Source organism: Podarcis raffonei, chromosome 7 (genome assembly GCF_027172205.1).
Source record: "Podarcis raffonei isolate rPodRaf1 chromosome 7, rPodRaf1.pri, whole genome shotgun sequence".
Classification (NCBI taxonomy): Eukaryota; Metazoa; Chordata; class Lepidosauria; order Squamata; family Lacertidae; genus Podarcis; species Podarcis raffonei.
This window is the reverse complement of record NC_070608.1, coordinates 84,646,723-84,667,690: the sequence shown is the minus strand read 5'-3', so window position 1 is coordinate 84,667,690 and position 20,968 is coordinate 84,646,723. Positions and strand designations below refer to the sequence as shown.

The 20,968-nt window shown below is 41.8% G+C and overlaps 1 protein-coding gene across 1 annotated transcript in view; it reads right to left on the bottom strand.

Annotated features, from left to right (window-relative positions):
• Positions 1-223: 223 nt before the first annotated feature.
• Positions 224-20,968, bottom strand: part of DGKH (diacylglycerol kinase eta) — a 99,617-nt gene continuing 78,872 nt past the window's right edge. The window contains exons 23-30 of the mRNA XM_053397258.1: positions 20,183-20,317; positions 19,341-19,507; positions 18,911-19,016; positions 14,810-14,902; positions 13,873-13,992; positions 10,809-10,917; positions 9,173-9,303; positions 224-3,950 (exon numbers count right to left, since the gene is read on the bottom strand). Of these exons, the coding sequence (XP_053253233.1) occupies positions 3,861-3,950; positions 9,173-9,303; positions 10,809-10,917; positions 13,873-13,992; positions 14,810-14,902; positions 18,911-19,016; positions 19,341-19,507; positions 20,183-20,317 (951 nt within the window). The 3' untranslated portion in view covers positions 224-3,860. The remainder of the gene's footprint in view (positions 3,951-9,172; positions 9,304-10,808; positions 10,918-13,872; positions 13,993-14,809; positions 14,903-18,910; positions 19,017-19,340; positions 19,508-20,182; positions 20,318-20,968) is intronic.

The following is a 20,968-nucleotide window of genomic DNA, read 5'->3' as shown; positions in this document are numbered from 1 at the left end:
GTGGCCTCATAGGTGCACCAGGAAAGCACCCACCTTGCCCCAACCTCACTGCTGCCCCACATCAATCCCGTCCAAGTAAGTAGCAGTATCAGGAGGGCAGCTCTGACCCACTGGACACACCATGACCAGACCCTGCTTGGCATTTCTGACAATTCATTGGTTGCAATTTTAATATATTGTTCTATCTTAGCCATTTGCCCCAACCATGTATTCCATAAAGTCTGAATGCACAGAAACACACACAAGCCTTTTGACGTAACTAGTTGACAGACCTGTCAACCATCTTTTGCCTATATAAAAATGATGCATATGCAGCTATAAAGAGTGATGGACCTTCACAGTGCAACTATAAATATTAACAACTGAAATCAATATTAATTCTAACTTTTTATCTCCTATGACATACAATATAAACTCTTGTTTTCAAGGTATAGTTTAAATGAAAGAATAATTCTGTATTTTATCCTTCACCAATACATTAAAGGGATATGTTAAATGTCAAACTGGGCACCTGCCTCTTCGACAAAATAGAAGGCAACAGCCATACCCGAACAAATTTTTATCCAGATATCTAAGAAGAGAGAATGTACATAGGGTGAGGATTTAGTGCAGCTTTCATGAAGCGGCTTGATATTTATTTCCAGTTGAAAAGCAAAAAGTATATAAAAGATTCAGCTATCTGCTGGCAACAGTGGAATGAATCCATGGAATGTGGGGAAACCATGCTTTGTGAGAATTTTAAAATAAAGTGTCAAACTGCAAACAATGGGGACATTCTATTTCAAATACTGTACTGAACATTCATTTTTATTTATTTATTTTTTAAATGCCTTTCTGTATTCAATGCCCATGCATTCTTTGCTTCCCTAAAATTGTATATTGATGTTCCATCCAGAAGGCATGGGGGTTATTATTACCAAATTGTCATGACCAGATGGATCATAACTAAACCTTTCCTTTCTATGTGGTGTTTCTATGTAACCCTTTCAGATACTGTTGAAAATTTGCGTTTCACTTTTGTTCAGAATCAAAAGAAGGCATTGTACATTTTAAAGGCAATAGATGCAACATTTTGAGCAAATAATGTTACAACTGATTAGTTCTAAATCAGAATGTCCTTATAGGCAGCAATACTATCTGACAATTGGTACAGATGTTGAGAAACAATGCACATTAGTTTCTGCTCCTTCGTAAAGCTTCATCAATACATCAATCATGTCACTTTGCAAACCATCTTTCCATAACTCTCTTTTACTATGCATGTGTCTACAATGTCCTCCTAACTCTACGTCCTTAAGGGAAACATTTAGTATTGGCGACAGTCATCCTGTTCCACAAGATTTCATCTTTGGTATGTGATGGTTAGCCAAGGTTTTATATAATTTTCATCTAGGCTTTACAGACTTCCTTCCTATTCAGGTGGTAATCGATTCACTTCATTAGCAAAGATTGCTCTCCCTCTGTATCGATCACATGACACTGACGCTACTTCCCAAAGTTAAAGTGAATAAAGAAAGCTTTTTATGTGTTAGTCTGTGTGGACACCCAAGTTCCCACAGAGATCTTTGGAGCAGAGCCAATATAAAAAGCCTAGAAAAATTTCCATGTTAGAAATCTACCATTGTAATTGTAATCACCTGCTGAAAATGCTGTCGTCTTTTAAGAGTCTAAAATAAAGAAATCAGTGAAACTATAAAAAGATGTAGTAATGTCAGAGTTGTGGATCTCTGCCAAATAGGCTGGCTCTCTTCAAGGGCATCTATGTTAAGAGTTCACATTTAATCCCTTACGTGCCTTTGTGGGCAGGTAAGACAAAGTTTGAGAGAACCAGTGCTATCATTGGAAAAGTAAACAAATTCCTGCTGTAAGTTATCGTAATTCAGTAAATAACATTAATGGTGAATCTTACGTTGACCACCATAAAACTAGAAAATTGTTAGTGTCTGTACTTTTGAGCTGTACGGTTTATTTAAAAAAATAGCTAAAATTTCACAACAATGAAGAAATAACAAGTTTCATCTTAATATAAAAGGATGCTTCAAGTACTTCTCCTTTTAAAAGTATACGCAACAAAGAATTTGTCCATACACTGTTAGCACAAAAGCACAACATCATTTTGAAAACTGGATGCTGAACGCTGTTTTTGTGGAGCTCCACCTAAGCTTGGTAGAAAGTCCAACTTATTTGGAGTGATAAAATGCTACCATAATTCTGATGAGCAATAGTTGCTATCTGAGCTGATCAAATTTCTTTCAGAAGCTATGATGGATCACATTCAATTGTAGCATCGCTCAGGATTCCCCATTGTTGCTCACTGCCACTTAAGCAGAAGGGGAAATCATGACATGTATCAGAATAGATATTTTGTCTTCTATTAGCTACTGTCTTTATGATCTTCATTGCTGGACAATCTTTAATTATATCAGACCAGTCAATTTAGGACCTAGTACTTGACACTGGTTATTTTTAACATGAAAAGCTTAAGCATTCACCTGAAAGAGCTCTGCCTCAGCTGAGAAACAATACATTTTATATTATTTTAATAAAGGGATTAGAATTTTTAAGACAGACAATTCTTAATCCATTTGACTAGTCCATTTTAACAAATACACCGATAAACAGGCTTCACGCATATCCCAGGAATTAAGTATTTCTAAAGAGGATAATTTCTGAACTAAAAGAAGTATTTGCTTAATATTTACAGGAAAGACATGCCTTGTGTTGGTAAACTGAATATTTGATATGCTCTGTAATTTTTACTGATTCCATTAAAAAATACATAATCAAGCCCTGATATTCAAATAATTGGTCCAAGTGTGCCTTCAATATGAAGTAATTTTAGTTCTGTGAACATAATCAGGTTGCTACCACTGAATTAGCAAACATCCACCTTGCTCTGAGTCACAATACTGCCATGCTTTGAAGTTTAAATACTCAAAGTAAGCTAGCAGTTGCCTTAAGAGAGGCTGTAAGAGATAAACATTGCATATTTTATAGCCGATAAGAAAATATTCAGATAATTCTGTTTCTTGGGAGTAAACTCATAATATTGTGAGGTACCAGCCTTTTAAAAATACTATTAAGTTATTTGCAGCCAGAGGACATAAACTCTCCATTATATTTAATATACATCCCATGCTGGAGAATAGCAGAGATGTTCACAGCACGTTTAGGGTACGAACGACGTCAGAAAAAGCCTTCGACCAACACAAGACACAGAATAGTAATAAATTAAACCTTATTCCAAACCGATATAAAAGTTGTTCAAGTCTGTAAAGTGTCAGGTGTGTCATGCAACAAAAAGGACAGTTCAGGCAGGCAAACCAAGCGTTACAGTTTGCACTCACGGTATACAGCATGATGGCTCCAGCCTGATTTCTTGGTCAGAGACAGAAGAGGAGGGAGGTTGCCGAGGTTATCAGCATTGCCTGAAAAACCCACCGGGAATCAGTCCCTCCAACACATTGGCAAGCGTTTCCAGGCCTCAGGAATTTTTCAAACCTAATGCTCTCCCTGCACTAAGTTATTTGTTGCAGTACTGAGAAATCCCATGTATGTAAGGAAAGCCATCCGATCTTGATTGCCCTTTGCTAGATAATGCATAAGATACCCAGCCCAGATTTCGGTCAAAAACTGACTTTTTAAGAGCTGCTCGTCGCAATGTACTTCACAGCAACGTTAGGCCCACAAAACCTTCCAAGGATTCCCCTTAAGCTCTTTTTTCAAGCAATGCCCCCAACACAATCCCTCGCACGCCACATACTGACACTCACACATCCGTGCAGAAACCTACAGAGAAGGCAATGCGCCTCCACGGCTTTGCATAAACAGCCTTTCTTCTTCAGAGGCCAGCAATAGAACTATACTTCAGTCAAAGGCAAGGTCCGGCCGAGTTCTTTAATTCCCTGAAGGATTCGCTTCATATGACCCACCTTCGTGATCCCCAGGTCCTACAAGACAAGGAGAAGGGAAAGGTCACAAGAGTTCGCTCACAGGCACCCAATGATCTTTTAACCTTTAACAATGAGGACCGCTTCAGATGGCCAGCAAAGGGGGCAGGTTTCCAGGAATGATCCTACCTCTAGTCAAAAGCACAGGGAGAGAGCAAGGAACCCATAATAAAAAAAATCCCCCCAACCATTGCTACTGTGCTAATCATGTAATAAGCACCAGTTCCCATGACTGATGACACATGACAGAGTTCTTAAAAACAATTACCGCAGCCATGCAAATAATAGTGATGATACTAGTAATATGAATACAGTGGTTTAAGAACAGCTTAGTTTATGAATAACTTGGATTAAGAACACTGCAAACCCAGAAGTAGGTGTTTTGGTTTGTGAACTTTGCCTTGGAAGCAGAACATGTTTCGCTTCCTGTTGAGTGTGTTCCATTTGTAAATCGAGTCCCCCGCTGCTATGGGAAAGCATGCCTTGGTTTAAGAACGCTTTGGTTTAAGAACGGACTTCCAGAACGGATTAAGTTTGTAAACCAAGGTACCACTGTACTACTACTACTACTACTAATGTAATTCCCTGAACAAGGTGTATTTCTAAATACAGTGGTACCTCAGGTTAAGTACTTAATTGGTTCCGGAGGTCCGTACTTAACCTGAAACTGTTCTTAACCGGAAGCACCACTTTAGCTAATGGGGCCTCCCACTGCTGCTGTGCCACCGGAGCACGATTTCTGTTCTTATCCTGAAGCAAAGTTCTTAACCTGAAGCACTATTTCTGGGTTAGCGGAGTCTGTAACCTGAAGCGTATGTAACCTGACGTACCACTGTATTAAGATGTAAAGACAATTTTTGTAATTTATTCCGAATAGATTTAGATAACGTTACTTACCTGCAACAATAATGCAAAAAAAATCTAATAAACTCATGGGACATTTAAACAGGAGGTTTCTCAATATATCCAGAAAATGTTAACCTCTGGGGGAAGAGCTGCATCTCAGCATTAGAAAGCATGCTTTGTACAGAGGCTCAGACCCCCCTCCCACCTCCAGGTGGGGCAGTCCATTTAGACAACAGTGAGCAAGATGGATGAATGGTCTGATAGTACAAGGCAAGATTCCTACGTTCTACCTCCACTGTATCCTAAATGTTATGACCCACAACAGATTTTTCTGCCCAAGACACCTCAGAATTGTCTTCTATTATGTGTATGTTCCCCCCCTCCCCCAAAAAGCCCAGTTTAGGTCCCTCTCTTTTAATATCTGGTGGAATGAATCTCTTGACTGGCAGAAATGACAAGGTCCCTTCAGAGAACAATAGGTTTCCCTCTATGTGGGTAAAGCACAGAGACTTTGATGTGTTTATTGCGTTGTGAACACCCAAGTTTGAAAGCCCACATTTCAGAATGATAAGTGTCACTTTGTCATTACACGGAGATCGTCACAAAGCTGCTGGGATTAAACGAGTATCCTAACAAGGGATACAGCTGGTGAGCAGAGGATATGGAGAAAAGCTTCCTTCTGAGAAGAAGTCCTTACAAAATGTCTACCCAAAATCTTGCCTGATTAACACAGAAGCTGCAATAAGATTACTCCAGAAATTAGTTCCTTCAACTCAACTTCCAAGGCCGATCTGTTTTTAAGGAAGTGCTCCGAATAAGCCCCCCAATCAAATATTTTGTAACGATCAGCAACAAAAAAATGAAATTTATACAGTATGCCCACCACTTGCATGCATTTAACCCGTCTGCATTCTGCTTTACACATCTTGCAATAAAATAAAATAAAATAACAGGGGTAGAAAGGGGGCAGGTGTCCAGGAAATTATTGTTGGCAATCCCTCCTAATTTCACCTAGTGTGTTTTGACCATACACAATTATGGCCTTTTCAGAAATTGCAGATGTGATCCTTTCCATAAAAATAGTGCAACAAATTGAACTAGGTTTGTGGGATGGAAAAAGGAAACAATCATATCTACAGTACTTGAATGCTTCTTCTCATTAACCTCCTACCCAACACAGGAAAAGCGAGTCTCTCACAGAGAAGCCTTGCACAAAAACTCTCCCTTGCAATTGAGGCTATTTCCCTTTACTGAATTATCCTTTATGTTCACCCTGACTTGAATGGCAGTGGGATACAGTTCAGGGGTGACTGTGCCATGCCATTTTCTTGAACGTGTATTTTGGAACAAACAGGACCTGTAACAGCCTGAAACATATGGTGTAGTGGTTAAGAGCGGTGGACTCGTAATCCGGTGAACCGGGTTCGCTTCCCCGCTCCTCCGCATGCAGCTGCTGGGTGACCTTGGGCCAGTCACACTTCTCTGAAGTCTCTCAACCCCACTCACCTCACAGAGTGTTTGTTGTGGGGGAGGAAGGGAAAGGAGAATGTTAGCCGCTTTGAAACTCCTTAGGGGAGTGATAAAGCGGGATATTAAATCCAAACTCTTCCTCTTCTTCTTCTTCTTCCAAGACTCAGTCCTAGTGACCCTGTTCTATGAGTCCCCTCCCCTTGGGGCCTGTTCTCAAGATTTCTTTGTCCTCCTGCGAACCCCGTCTCTGGGATCCCGCACAGACACATGGCTTACCATGTCATGCAAAGCAGTCCATTAACTTTAGAAGTACTGTAACCAAAATATGGACGCGGGTGGCGCTGTGGGTTAAACCACAGAGCCTAGGACTTGCCGATCAGAAGGTCGGCAGTTTGAATCCCCGTGATGGGTTGAGCTCCCATTCTTCGGTCCCAGCTCCTGCCAACCTAGCAGTTCGAAAGCACGTCAAAGTGCAAGCAGATAAATAGGTACCGCTCTGGCGGGAAGGTAAACGGCGTTTCCATGTGCTGCTCTGGTTCGCCAGAAGCGGCTTAGTCATGCTGGCCACATGACCCAGAAGCTGTACACCGGCTCCCTCGGCCAATAAAGCGAGATGAGCGCCGCAACCCCCAGAGTCGGTCACTTCTGGACTTTATGGTCAGGGGTCCCTTTAACTTTACCTTTAACCTAAATATAATGGGGGGGGGGAAATACTTTTCATAACTAGTTAAAAACTGGACAGCTTACTAACAGAGGGAAATGTCTCAGCTACTTTCTAATGTCAGGATTTATTATATAAAAATACACATGTAAACTACCTTTCTCGTACTTAACAAATGAGCATTAGTTTCTTAAGAGAAACTAGGCATTTCCACTAAAATAGTGAAGTTGGAAAATGACACGATAATCAGAAGTAATTCTAGATATGTTCATAATCAATAGGGAAGAAATATGATTAAATTAACCAATTATTAGTAGTATCAAGAGTTATGTCTTCTTCTCCATTTCTCCCAGGCCTCTGAGGTTTGGATGGCCTCCCCTAGGAATTGAGCCTTTAGGGTGCAAGCGCTTCTCTTTCCTGTGGAACTCCCTGCCTATAGAGGTTGAACAGGAACAGTCCCTGCCTCCTTTCTGATGTCTTCTGAAAATGGCACAGTTCAGGCAGGTCCTCACAATATGATTTTTCTTTAAAACAACCAGTATTTACTGACATTTTACTGATGCTTTTAATTATAGATTATAGATTTTATAGCTTTATAGATATTAATAGACTGGTTTTGTTGCATTTTATATGTTATAGGCTGCCTTGTCATATTATATATTTTCAAATATATAAGTTATAAATTTTCAAATAAGTCTGAATATTTCACTGCAAATTTCAACAGAGCCAATTCATACTACATTGTGATTCCCATGAATCACCTTCCTTGTTTGTAGAAATGTGTGTAAACTAAGGCATTGTGGGCTCATTGCAAACGTGCAAATTGCAGCTGCACAATTCTTCTGCAGAACCTGTTGCATTGAACGCTCAATCAATTAAGGCAATTGTCTATACCTTCGCTAAGACACTATTAATTTGAGAAAACGATACACCCCCATTCACCTTCTCCAGGAAAAAAAATGAATGAAAATTTAACACATGCAGATGCAAAATGCACAGAGGCACACTATAGGTATACCAGAGAAACACCTGGAACTAGGGATAACAGCTTCACTGATGCCCAGGAAACTGAGATGGTGCTACAGAAACCTGCTAAAGGCTAGAAAACTGCCAGAAAAGGAAGCCATCTGCGTCAGGACACAAGTTTCCATAATACAGTTCCTCAGACAGCTAGTGTTAGACATGCCAGACAGGATTGGAATCTAGAACTATGAACACAATTGAGTTAACTGATAATTGAAAACAGAAACTAAACATTATGCCTAAGACCATTTTCCTCCTGTTCAGGAGATGTCACGAATAAGCTGAATTATATCCAAGACAACTCCTGGCCTCTCTGTTCACTATTAAGATTTCTTTGTTGCCCCAAGCATCAGTGATGATAGCCTAAAATGAAAGACAGACGTAGAACAGGAGCGATGGTGGTGGAAGAGTGGAGAAAATCTCCTGGAAATGTACACACAGAAGTGGCTCGCAGGTGGGACACTGTTGAACAGAGGGAGGGACAGGGAGAAGGGGGAGGCGGGGTGGGGTGGGGTGGGGTGACAGAGGTGGTGCAAACACATCCGTGGAGCCAATCCAGCGCTCCAGGTGGTATGCTCCCCACAGCCTTGTCCGTCTCCCTTCCAGCAAACCACAGCAACCTACCGGCCAGGAGGCTCACACAGTGTTTTGACCTCACCTGTCGAGCTGCTTCTGCGGACAATTCTGTTTGGAGCAGAAAGAACTGTCTATCTTATCCACAATGCTGGTCTGACTAGCAGCAGGGACAGATACAAAATGCAGAACGCCTACTTAGAGGTTACCCCAGAATGCCTCAAACAGAAAGGGATTATGACCCAGAATGAGGGCTGGGTGTATTTTAAAATCTTGCATCGTGTGTATCTTGATAACGGCCAGTTGATGGATTACAAATTATCTCCAACATAAGCCCTTTTAATGTTAATGTAGTTATTTTCATATAAATCAATACAGCCAATACAATTTCTCAAAGCCCGGTTCCACCATTACTCTGTATAAATCATTAAAAGCAGCAAATTCCCAATATTCCTATTAATTAGAAGATGAAGGTCTGGCCTAACTGACAGCATGTTAGTTTGGGGTTGGTTGGTTTGTTGTTTTGCAAGTTTGCACACTAAAAGCCAAGCTACAAGCACGCAGCTGGAATAGGGACAGAGGAAAGTTTTTAATTAATTTCTATCAAAGAAAAATTATCATAAGCAGAAAAGTAGCACATAGAAAATACCTTCAGATCTCGCCTTTCCAGATGTAAAAGCTCAGAGCCTCGGATGTCATGGCTGATGAAGATTTCTTTGTACTCTCCCAAACTGAGCAGATCCAGCCAAGCAGCAACTTCATCTGTGCCCCATTTTTGAACTAACAAAGTTAAGAGCAAAACCCCCTTAATTTCTACATGCTCAACTCGCATCACAAGCAAAGGTTAGGCCACAGAGGGTGAAAAACAGACTAGAACACGGCAGTGATAGCAAAAGTCAAATATAGTCTTGAAAAAATTGGCAGCTTCGTTTTTTTCCATGCAGTTAAAGAAAACCTGTGAATGTATGTTAAATAAAAAAAAAAAGACAGGGCATTCTGCATTGCAGCCATGCTTTCAGCATCAGCATCAAAGCTACTAAGCTTCCTGAACACCAACTAATTAACTTGTAACCATATTAGAAGATGTACTACAAGGTCTGTGCATGTTTTGCTGCACAGAAATGATGATTTATTGGCTTCCATGTTAATAGGGAAAAATCAGTACTCATTAAAACATAAACAACTACAGCCCTTAATTCAGAAAATTATCTATTAGCCATATCAGGCAAAAGAGCACATTTAAAAGTTCTGTCAACACTGTTCTCCAAGGTTAGTTGCCCACATTAAACTGAGAAAGGAATTTAATAAAGAAGAATGAGTACATAAGCCATTGTTTCAATTTTCATGTGTTTTACGCAGTGCTATTTCGTTTCAGAAGCTGGATGTGACACACGATGCCTCTGAAGTGTAAGCAACAGCCAACCAATAATTTCAATGAAGCCTCTTACATTTATTAAGAATTCTGTGCTATTCTTCTTCTTCTTTTTTTAGCATTTTCAAAAATGTTCTCTGCTAAAGGACCCTAGTCTGAGATCTCTATAATCAATAGTGAAGTGGGTTCACTTTCTGTAGCAATGGGAGAAGGGGGTTGAAAAGTTTGTTTAAACTCAAAAAACACACTGGGCCAGGCTTCTGAGGCACACTGCTTTCTGGCATAAACTGAGCGCACCCCAGAAGACACCAAACACTTGCCTGCAACTGTACAGAACAGAGGAGGATCAGGACAAGAGGAGAAGGGATGCTTGCTGGCCATTGCTGAAATGAGGATGAATCCCAAGGATTTCCTGGGACACCGTTTGAAAACTAATACAGTCGTACCTTGGAAGTCGAAGGGAATCCATTTCGGAAGTCTGTTCGACTTCCAAAACATTAAAAACCAAAATGCGGCTTCTGATTGGCTGCAGGAAGCTCCTGCAACCAACCGAAAGCCGCGGAAGCTTTCGGGTTCCAAAAGAACGTTCACAAGCCGGAACAGCCACTTCCGGGTTTGCGGCATTCAGGAGCCAAAACGTCTGAGTTCCAGGGCGTTTGACCACCAAGGTATGGCTATATTAGATTTTAAGGGCTAGCTAATCCCAGGACAGTCAAACCAGTGAGAGATATTTCACATCTTCCAAAAACAGACCACAGGTCGTTTATCCAAGGACATGGGTCAAGGTTCCCTTCAGCTCAAAGCTGAATCAGATAGTAACGATTCATCATCTTAGCATGTAATGAAAGATTTGAACCACATCTCCCCCATAGACACATTATTATTACAGTATTATTATTTTTATAAAGCATACCAAGCTGAGGGCTAGTCTTTTGTCTCTGAACCTTTTCCTTTTTAAACTTTGGCACTATGCGGAATACTGTGCTTCTGTTGTTTCTTTTAGCATATTCCAAAGGAGGATCCTAAAAACAAAAGAGAGGGAAAAATAACGTTGAGAAACAAAACTTAAAAATTCGGGGAGGGGGGAGAGAGAATGCCAACTTCAAGGACAGAACTTGCATTAGAAAAATGAGAAGACAGAATATTTGTAGGTAGGAACATTCACTCTTTCTGGAAGGCACCTCAGACAGTAATTCTTCTTCAGTGACTTTTTTGGGTGGGGGTGTGTGTGTCAAATTGAAAAGGGGATGAAAGTCACAAGAACAGTCCAAAAAGCACAGCCCTTATTATAAATCAGCTTCATTTCTCCACCATTATGTCAGCACATAGCAGTTTTAATGTCCAGTACATGTTGTCTGTCTGGCCAAGAGAAAGGAAAAAATGCAGAAGATTCCCCTTCCTAACTTACCCCAATCCACCCCAAATGGAGCAGCTGAATTGGGCTTGAAAACATACTTAAGCTGAGATGGGGCAGGGGAGAGAGAGCTGGAAGAAGGAAAAATATTTTCAAGGGTTCCCATTTGTGGCTGCTTTATTGTAGGTGTAAGCAATAACATCATCATCAATCTTTATTACAGTCCAGAGACCCAACAAATCATTACAAAGCAATACACAATTCATACAGCCGACCTCCAGGTTAAACAAGCATTTGTTCAGAATATAGGGATCATTGGTTCTTGCAACCACCGATAAAAACTTTGCCACTGCTAATGTTCTAGCATTTGTCCGGTCTTCCAATAGGAACCTGACATAGTGAGCCACTGATTTTCCCCGGAAAGGTACCAGCAAGGGTAGTATCAGTTCAGGCCTGGCTTGCTCATATTTTGCACAATGCAACAAAATATGTTTTATGGAATCGATCTCTTGAGCACACGAGCGAAGTCTGTCCTGGTAGGGAACTCCTCTCAACTTGCCATCCAACACTGCAGAAGGAAAGACGTTTAGTCTGGCTTTGGTGAAAAGCCTTCGGTAGTTTGGTACTGTCAGGTTTTTAATGTAAGATGTTAACTTAAAGACATACCCATATTGTACTCCTACTGCGAGCGGACTACAGACTGCGTGTGATCGAGATCGCAAGTCACGGTGTGCATTATCCCATAATCTTTGCTTTAACATCTTTAGGGCGCCTTCATAACCCAGGTAATACAGTTAGGGGGGTGACAGACCAATAGAGGGGGCTTTTTTAGCTATGGTTTTCTGCCATTTGCTGACAAATTCCTCATTGGTCAGGTGTTGGTACAAACCCTTCCCAATAACAATAATGATTAAGATTTCATTATTTGTACCCCGCCCATCTGACTGGGTTTCCCCAGCCACTCTGGGCGGCTCCCAACAAAACATTTAAAACACAATAAAACCTCAAACATTAAAAGCATCCCCAAACAGGGCTGCCTTCAGATGTCTTCTAAAAGTTGTGTAGTTCTTTATCTCCTTGACATCTGATGGGAGGGCGTTCCACAGGGCAGGTGCCACTGCCAAGAAGGCCTTCTGCCTGGTTCCCTGTAACCTCACTTTTTGTCTTGAGGGAACCACCAGAAGACGTCTCAGTCGTCTGAGACGGGCAGATATTCTGGGCTGAGGCCATTTAGGGCTTTAAAGGTCAGCACCAACACTTTAATTGTGCTCAGAAATGCACTGGGAGCAAATGTAGATCCTTTACAGTGGTATATTTTCTGAGAATCCTCCGGAAAAATAATCTCTCAAAGTACCTGTTGATGGCATTTTACCATTGTACTGTTGAGAGTGTATTAACTTATGGTCTCTGTGTGTGGTTTGGGAGCTGCATGGTCAGGGAAAAAACAATGTTATCCAGGGTTGTAAAAACTGTGGAGAGAATAATTGGGTGCACTCTTCCCACCTTGGATCGAATCTATGCTTCCAGGTGCCATAAGAAATTTGCAGAGATAGTGCAGGATAGTGTGCACCCTGGAAATGATCTCTTTCAGCTTCTGCCTTCTGGAAGAAGGTACAGGGTTATAAAGACTAGGACTAGCCGCCTGAGAAACAGTTTCTATTCAAATGCGATTTTGGTTTTAAATGCAGTGTAAGGTAGACTCTATGGGAGTATATTGTATTTAATTATGGGGTACCAGAATTTTTAGGGGGCTAACCAGGCTGGGATAGCTGGGATAGCAGACTTGTTGGTTTCCGAATGCCTGATGTAGATTTTCAATTTCGTTGTTCTGTATGGGACAATGACAATAAAGATTATCGTATCGTACCTCTAGATACGCACACCTCTGGTTGCATATCTTTCAGGATGCGAACGCGGCAAACCAGGAAGTATTTTTCCAGGTTTCACCACGCGCACATGTGCAGAAGCACTCTACGCACCGCACGCATGCGCAGAAGTGGCACCTCCGGTTGCAAATTCCTCTGGATGCGGACAGAGTTCTGGAATGGATGCCATTCACAACCAGAGGTACCACTGTACTTGGCAAAAAAAAAAAAAAGCAATAGCAAAGATGGATATAATGCACAAAGGAGTTTTTGGATGCCAGCATGATTCAGTTTACTAATTTAATAAAAAGAATATTTAAAGAATATTTAGAAAACTATGGAATAAAGGGAAACATCTTGGCAGAATTAGACTGATCCCTGTATTGTATAAATGTAAGTTTGTAGGGAAGTAAAAAGAAATTATATAAGAAATATGTAACTGTGCGGTATAAAGTAATGGATAGACAAAGTTAAGTGAGATTAATTGGAAGTCAGTGTTAAATTTATTCTCTATAAGTTTTATAATTGTGTTCAATACCAGGAGTATACATGAAGATAATTATATTAATCTTCTTATATCTTATAGTGTGGTGGTTTGTTTGATTCTTCTGTTAATTGTTTGTTTGATTCTGTGTTTGTTTACTTGTATGTATGTCTGTTTTTCATAATTGTATTTATTTTAAATTAATAAAGATATATTTTTTAAAAAAAATATGAAATGAAATGAAAGCAGGCTTGCAAGTGTGAATTTCACCCACCTCATCGTCATTTAATTGTAGAACATACAAGAGCCAGGGAATCTCAGCCAGTTTCCTTAATTCACCCTCTAAATTGTGCACAGCTGTTGAGAGCAGTTCTTCATGAGGGGATTCTAACTGCTGCAGAAACAAATCACAAAATGTTACCCGGCCTGTGTCCTTTAAAGGTGAGCATCTAATTTCCCAACTTTTACAATTAAATAGACCACCATTTTTATTTTTTTAAATTGCAATTGGATGCCATTTTGAATAACATGGAGACTGCACCTTTCAAAATTGCACTGATTTTCCGTTTCTTATTATTCCCAACCAATGCTGGGCACATGTGCTGTAAACTACTGATTACATGTGTTGTCAGAAGCAACTGGAGCCACCACACAGATGAAGAAATGAGGCGCTAAGATAACACAAAAAAATATACTGAAGTTCTGCTCCAAAAGTGCCCAGTCTTCCAAGTTTGTTTATTTATTTATTACCGTATTTTTCACTCTGTAAGACGCACCAGACCACAAGACGCACCTAGTTTTTGGAGGAGGAAAACAAGAAAAAAAATATTCTGAATCTCAGAAGCCAGAACAGCAAGAGGGATCGCTGCGCAGTGAAAGCAGCAATCCCTCTTGCTGTTCTGGCTTCTGGGATAGCTGTGCAGCCTGCATTCGCTCCATAAGATACATACACGTTTCCCCTTACTTTTTAGGAGGGAAAAAATGAGTCTTATAGAGCAAAAAATACGGTATCTATTTATTTGAGCTATAAATACACTACTCAATCACAGGAATTTCTAAGCAATGTACATAAAACTTTCAAAAAGCATGCAATGGCTAAAATCAATTAGAATTAATCATACAAACAAAGAGGTTCCTTAAAATTCCTGCTAAAATTTGGAAAAGTCTCTGTCCAGTGCCTGAATTTGAACAGGAAGAAAAAGTTCACTTACCAAAGGAGCTCTTCCTACTAACAAGGATTTGGTTTCATCATGCAGAGCCTTCATGTTGACAGCGACTTCCAGGGCAGTGTTTCTGGTAAGGCTCTGTGGGAAGAAAACCAAGGAGCACATTTACTCGTAAACAGTTTATAATAGTTGAAAAATCAAATAAACGCAGCTGGCTTTTCCTTTCCAAATCTTAACAGGGTCCTGAACTCTTTTGACCACGTTTGTTGAAAGGCTGTGTTGAAATACAGTGGTACCTCGGGTTACGAACTTAATTCGTTCCAGAGATCTGTTCTTAACCAGAAACCGTTCTTAACCTGAGGTACCACTTTAGCTAATGGGGCCTCCCACTGCTGCCGCCACGCAATTTCTGTTCTCATCCTGAAGCCAAGTTCTTAACCCGAGGTACTATTTCTGGGTTAGCAGAGTCTGTAACCCAAAGTGTTTGTAACCCGAGGTGTTTGCAACCTGAGATGTTTGTAACCCGAGGTACCTCTATAATGTAAGAAGGTTGGCGGTTCGAATCCCCGCAACAGGGTGAGCTCCCATTGCTTGGTCCCTGCTCCTGCCAACCTAGCAGTTCAAAAGCACGTCAAAGTGCAAGTAGATAAATAGGTACCGCTCCGGCGGGAAGGTAAACGGTGTTTCCGTGAGCTGCTCTGGTTCGCCAGAAGCGGCTTAGTCCTGCTGGCCACATGACCTGGAAGCTGTCTGTGGACAAACACTGGCTTCCTCGGCCTATGGAGCGAGATGAGCGCGCAACCCCAGAGTCGTTCACGACTGGACCTAATGGTCAGGGGTACCTTTACCTTTTTAAATACTGTATTAAGGGTCAGGAAGGAAATCTCCTCCAGGACTGGGGAGGTTTATGCGGTGCCTGTTTTGGGATCACCTGCTGGCGTCATATTGCTCTGCAAGCGTCTTTGTTCTCTACTTGTGCCACTGAGAAAGAAAGATCACAGGGAACCTTTTCCCCCCCTTGTCAGCTGCCTGACACAGTCCTAAAGTCAACGGCCTCAGTAATCCGTTCTCAATACAGTGGTACCTCGGGTTAAGTACTTAATTCGTTCCTGCCCCCATTGCCATTTAGCATGTACATGAGATGGTCATGAGGAGATCTGGGACAAGTATGTTGAGGAAAGGGCAGTCTGCAGGTCCATTCTGCACCATGTTGTAACTGGGCCTTAGGGGTGATGACACCTAACTTTTGGAACTCCCTTTTGTGATGTATCAGACAAGTGCCATCTTGTTTTGAGGCAATTGCTGAAGACTTTCCCTCGCAAGCCTTCTAAGTGGAGCTGTTGCTATTGGATTTGAAATGGATTATATATATGTACACCTTGTTCTGTACGTAATCATTGTTTTAATTGTTTTTGTAATGGATGGTTTTTGTTTTAAAACTGTTTTTATATAGGGAAGTGTTTCATATATGTATTGACTGTGTTGTAAATTCAGTGGTACCTCGGGTTAAGTACTTAATTCGTTCCGGAGGTCCATTCTTAACCTGAAACTGTTCTTAAACTGAAGCCCCACTTTAGCTAATGGGGCCTCCCGCTGCCGCTGCGCTGCCAGAGCACAATTTCTGTTCTCATCCTGAAGCAAATTTCTTAACCCAAGGTACTATTTCTGGGTTAGCGGAGTCTGTAACCTGAAGCGTATGTAACCTGAAGCGTATGTAACCTGAGATACCACTGTACCCGAAAATGATACGTGACAGGATCATTCCTCCACAGCCGGAATTCTAATCAAACTTGAGGTGCAGCGTGCAAACAGGGAGTATTTAAAACATTATACATAACAAGGCTTCATTTCAGATTGATCAGCCATCATAAAGATGCATTGGGTTTAAAACAGGCATCCCCAACATGTGGCCCTCCAGATGTTTTGGCCTACAACTCCCATGATCCCTAGCTAACAGGACCAGTGGTCAGGAATGATGGGAATTGTAGTCCAAAAACATCTGGAGGGCCGGAGGTTGGGGGTGCCTGGTTTAAAACAATTCCCTGTGCTTTCCCCCCATTAAAAAAAGCCTGAATGGCTTGCAAGGATGCAGCCAACCATGTCCTCCCTTGACCATCGCCCCCTCGAGGCTTATTAAACCTTGCATGGGGAGGGAGGCAGGACCTGATATGTCTACAGTGTGATCAATACACATCAATCGGCAGGAGGGAATGGTCCAAGCTATCCTGAAAGAGGTGGTGATTCAATGATTCTGGAAAAAGCCTAAAGGAGGCCCACTAGTTCATGCCCAGTTGCAAACACCCCCATTTTGGAGAAAGGCTGTGCGAAATTTGCAGGTATTCTTGGATGAAACAGGCAACCTTCACCCATTCCAGTGGAGGCTCAGGGCTGCCTGTGGGACTGAGTCTTCCTTGGTCGCTCTGATGGCCGGCCTTTATTACAGAAGAATGGGGAAGTGTGATGCCATCCTTGCAAGAGAGGTTGAAAATAGGTTTCCCTCGGCTATGTCCGAAGCAAGTGGTTGGTCCTCTGTGTGGAGAAGACTGAGAAACACTCTTGGGTGTCAGAGAGAAGGGGGAACTGCTCAACCCCTACTTGGACCCTGTCTTCACCCAAAAGAAAAACAATGTCTAAACTGGTGATGACATAATAAGAGGTTGGGTGTCCATCTGTCATGGATGCTTTAACTGAGATTCCTGCATTGCAGGGGGAACTCTGCAATTCAATGACCTTGCTATTCTTACTTAATTTGTTGGTAGCTTTCAATACCGTCAACCATAGTATCCTCCTGAACAGACTCTGAGTGATGGGTATTGGGGACATGGTTTTAAATAATAATAATAATAATAATAATAATAATAATAATAATAATAATAATAATTTATTTGTACCCCACTCATCTGGCTGGGTAGGGACACGGGTGGCGCTGTGGGTAAAAGCCTCAGCGCCTAGGGCTTGCCGATCGAAAGGTCGGCGGTTCGAATCCCCGCGGTGGGGTGCGCTCCCGTTGCTTGGTCCCAGCGCCTGCCAACCTAGCAGTTCGAAAGCACCCCCAGGTGCAAGTAGATAAATAGGGACTGCTTACTGGCGGGAAGGTAAACGGCGTTTCCGTGTGCTGCGCTGGCCCGCCAGATGCAGCTTTGTCACGCTGGCCACGTGACCCGGAAGTGTCTCCGGACAGCGCTGGCCCCTGGCCTCTTAAGTGAGATGGGCGCACAACCCCAGAGTCTGTCAAGACTGGCCCGTACGGGCAGGGGTACCTTTACATCTGGCTGGGTTTCCCCAGCCACTCTGGGTGGCTTCCAACAAAGATTAAAAATACATTAAAACTTATTTTCTATCCTATCTCCAGGGTTAGTTTCAGAGAATAGCACTGGGTGGTGATTTCTCAGCTCCCTTGCAGTTGTGCTGTGGAATGCCACAGGGTCCCATCCTGCCCCCATTGCCATTTAGCATGTACATGAGATGGTCATGAGGAGATCTGGGACAAGTATGTTGAGGAAAGGGCAGTCTGCAGGTCCATTCTGCACCATGTTGTAACTTGGCCTTAGGGGTGATGACACCTAACTTTCGGAACTCCCTTTTGTGATGTATCAGACAAGTGCCATCTTGTTTTGAGGCAATTGCTGAAGACTTTCCCTCGCAAGCCTTCTAAGTGGAGCTGTTGCTATTGGATTTGAAATGGATTATATATATGTACACCTTGTTCTGTACGTAATCATTGTTTTAATTGTTTTTGTAATGGATGGTTTTTGTTTTAAAACTGTTTTTATATAGGGAAGTGTTTCATATATGTATTGACTGTGTTGTAAATTCAGTGGTACCTCGGGTTAAGTACTTAATTCGTTCCGGAGGTCCATTCTTAACCTGAAACTGTTCTTTACCTGAAGCACCACTTTAGCTAATGGGGCCTCCCGCTGCCGCTGCACCGCCAGAGCACAATTTCTGTTCTCATCCTGAAGCAAATTTCTTAACCCAAGGTACTATTTCTGGGTTAGCGGAGTCTGTAACATGAAGCGTATGTAACCTGAAGCGTATATAACCTGAGGTACCACTGTAACTTCAAAACACCTCATAGGAAGCAAACGACAAATGAAATAAATAACAAAATAATCATATTCAACTAGCACCATAGATTTCCTTTACCTCCGAAAAACTTGGACTGGCTTTGTTTAACGCATGAGAGCATGCATTTACTGCGTGAGCCAGTTCTTGTTCCAACAAGCTGTGTATCTTTGCAGCTTCACAGATTCTGCAACAAATGTTGTGGGTGGAAAAAGAGAAAGGAAATGAAATGAGAAGAGCATTCTCAGTCGATAAACAGCTGCCCAAACAGGAAGACAAGAGGTACAGGTCACTCGCAACCAGGGCAGAGGTTCCGTTCCAGGGAAGCCACATAGGCATAAAAACATGACAGAGGGACAAACTGGGTAAGCAAAATTTTCAGAATCAGTCCACTGACATGATATTTCAGCACAATATTTGGTCTAAGTTACGGCACATTAGATGCAATGACATTGTCAGACCTGGATCTTGTCAAATTTAAGGCCTCGTGAAGAAAGGAAGGCCAAGGTACCTGCTAATCAGTTCCTCTGCGGCCTGAGAAGACGACTGGATCTGCAAAGTCTCCTCTTCAGTGGCCAGTTCCACGGCCTGTGGAGGGTACAAAGGGGATCTCAGGATCGGTTTGCAGGAATCACACTTCTGTTTGTCTTCCCAGGATTTCAGCGTACTCTCAAAGGCCTGTTCAGAATCGAGGAAGTTGTTTGACATGAATACCAATACTTCCATGTAGGATCGTTAGACACAATAATTCATACCATACTTCACTATTAATTTTTACAATGAAAACTAATACCAAAAATAAGCTTAATATTTGTGGCTGCATTTGGGGGGTGGGAGCATACAATCCCTGGTGAAAAACCAAACACAAACACAAAATACTGGAGAGTGCTGCTGTATAGTAAAAACTGCACACGTGTGTGTGTGTGCGCGCACACACACACACACACACACACACACACACATACACACACATGTGAATGTACACGTGAGGCTGGCTGGATGTTTACCTTCTCCATTAAAAAGATTAAGTATTTGAAGCACATACTTACACTAACCTTATTGTTGCATGTTACTTATGTTTCTTAATGCACAGAAAAATCAAATTCCTCACAAAGGGATTTATACAGGAGACAGTAGGTGGTATTCAATGAGACCCCCGGGTATAGGGCAGTATATAAATTCAAATAATAATAATAATAATAATAATAATAATAATAATAGTCCTACTCAGCATAGTCCCATTGAAGGTAATAGACATGACTAACAGGTTTATTCCTTTCAGTGAGTCTACCCTAGGTGGGACTTGAAGGCAACCCATTATATATTAGACAAAATATCCTTTCTATCACTTACCCTGTCTCGGGTTAGCATCTGTGCTCTGTTTTTATGCACAATTTTAATAATTCCTGGAGGTTGGATCCATGCCTCTCCATCCACCTGCACAGGGACTCCTTCGTCTCCAAGTATGGTGATCTTTACCGACCGGCACTGGAAGAGAGTAAATGGATTTTAATGAAGGGTGATTTCATGAAAATGTCAACCTGCAGACTCCTTTCCCCCCCCCCCATTTTCATATACCGTAGAACTGCAGGAAATGTCATTGAAGGGAGGGGAGGGGAAACTGCTAAGGCGCATGCACCATCAGCGACCAGTGCTGGTCAGAGAATGCGCTGCCTGGACAGGGAATGCAGGTGTGAGGACACTACCAGCAGTGGAGATCAAACCATGTAAATAAACCATTTCTCATAAATACACCATAGTCTCCACTGTCCATAGCTGTCAACTTACAGATTTGAAAATAAGGGACCAGCAACCTCGAAAATAAGGGATCAGCAGCCAAAATAAGGGATCAACAATTACTTTGGTAAAATACATATTTTGTTGCGTGCAAATGGCTTTAGATACCTATTAGGTCCATAAATTACCATACAGCATATATTCAACATGAAAAAACAGCAACAATTTGTTGTTGACAAAGGACAGCTGGACATAGAAAGGGCCCCATTACCTTCAGTAGCTTATTTAAGGGACATCATCAATAAGGGACAGCAGCGGGACATGGTGCTGGGATAAGGGACTGTCCCGCCAAATAGGGGACGCTTGACAGCTATGCTACTGTTCCTCCTTCCAAGGACACCA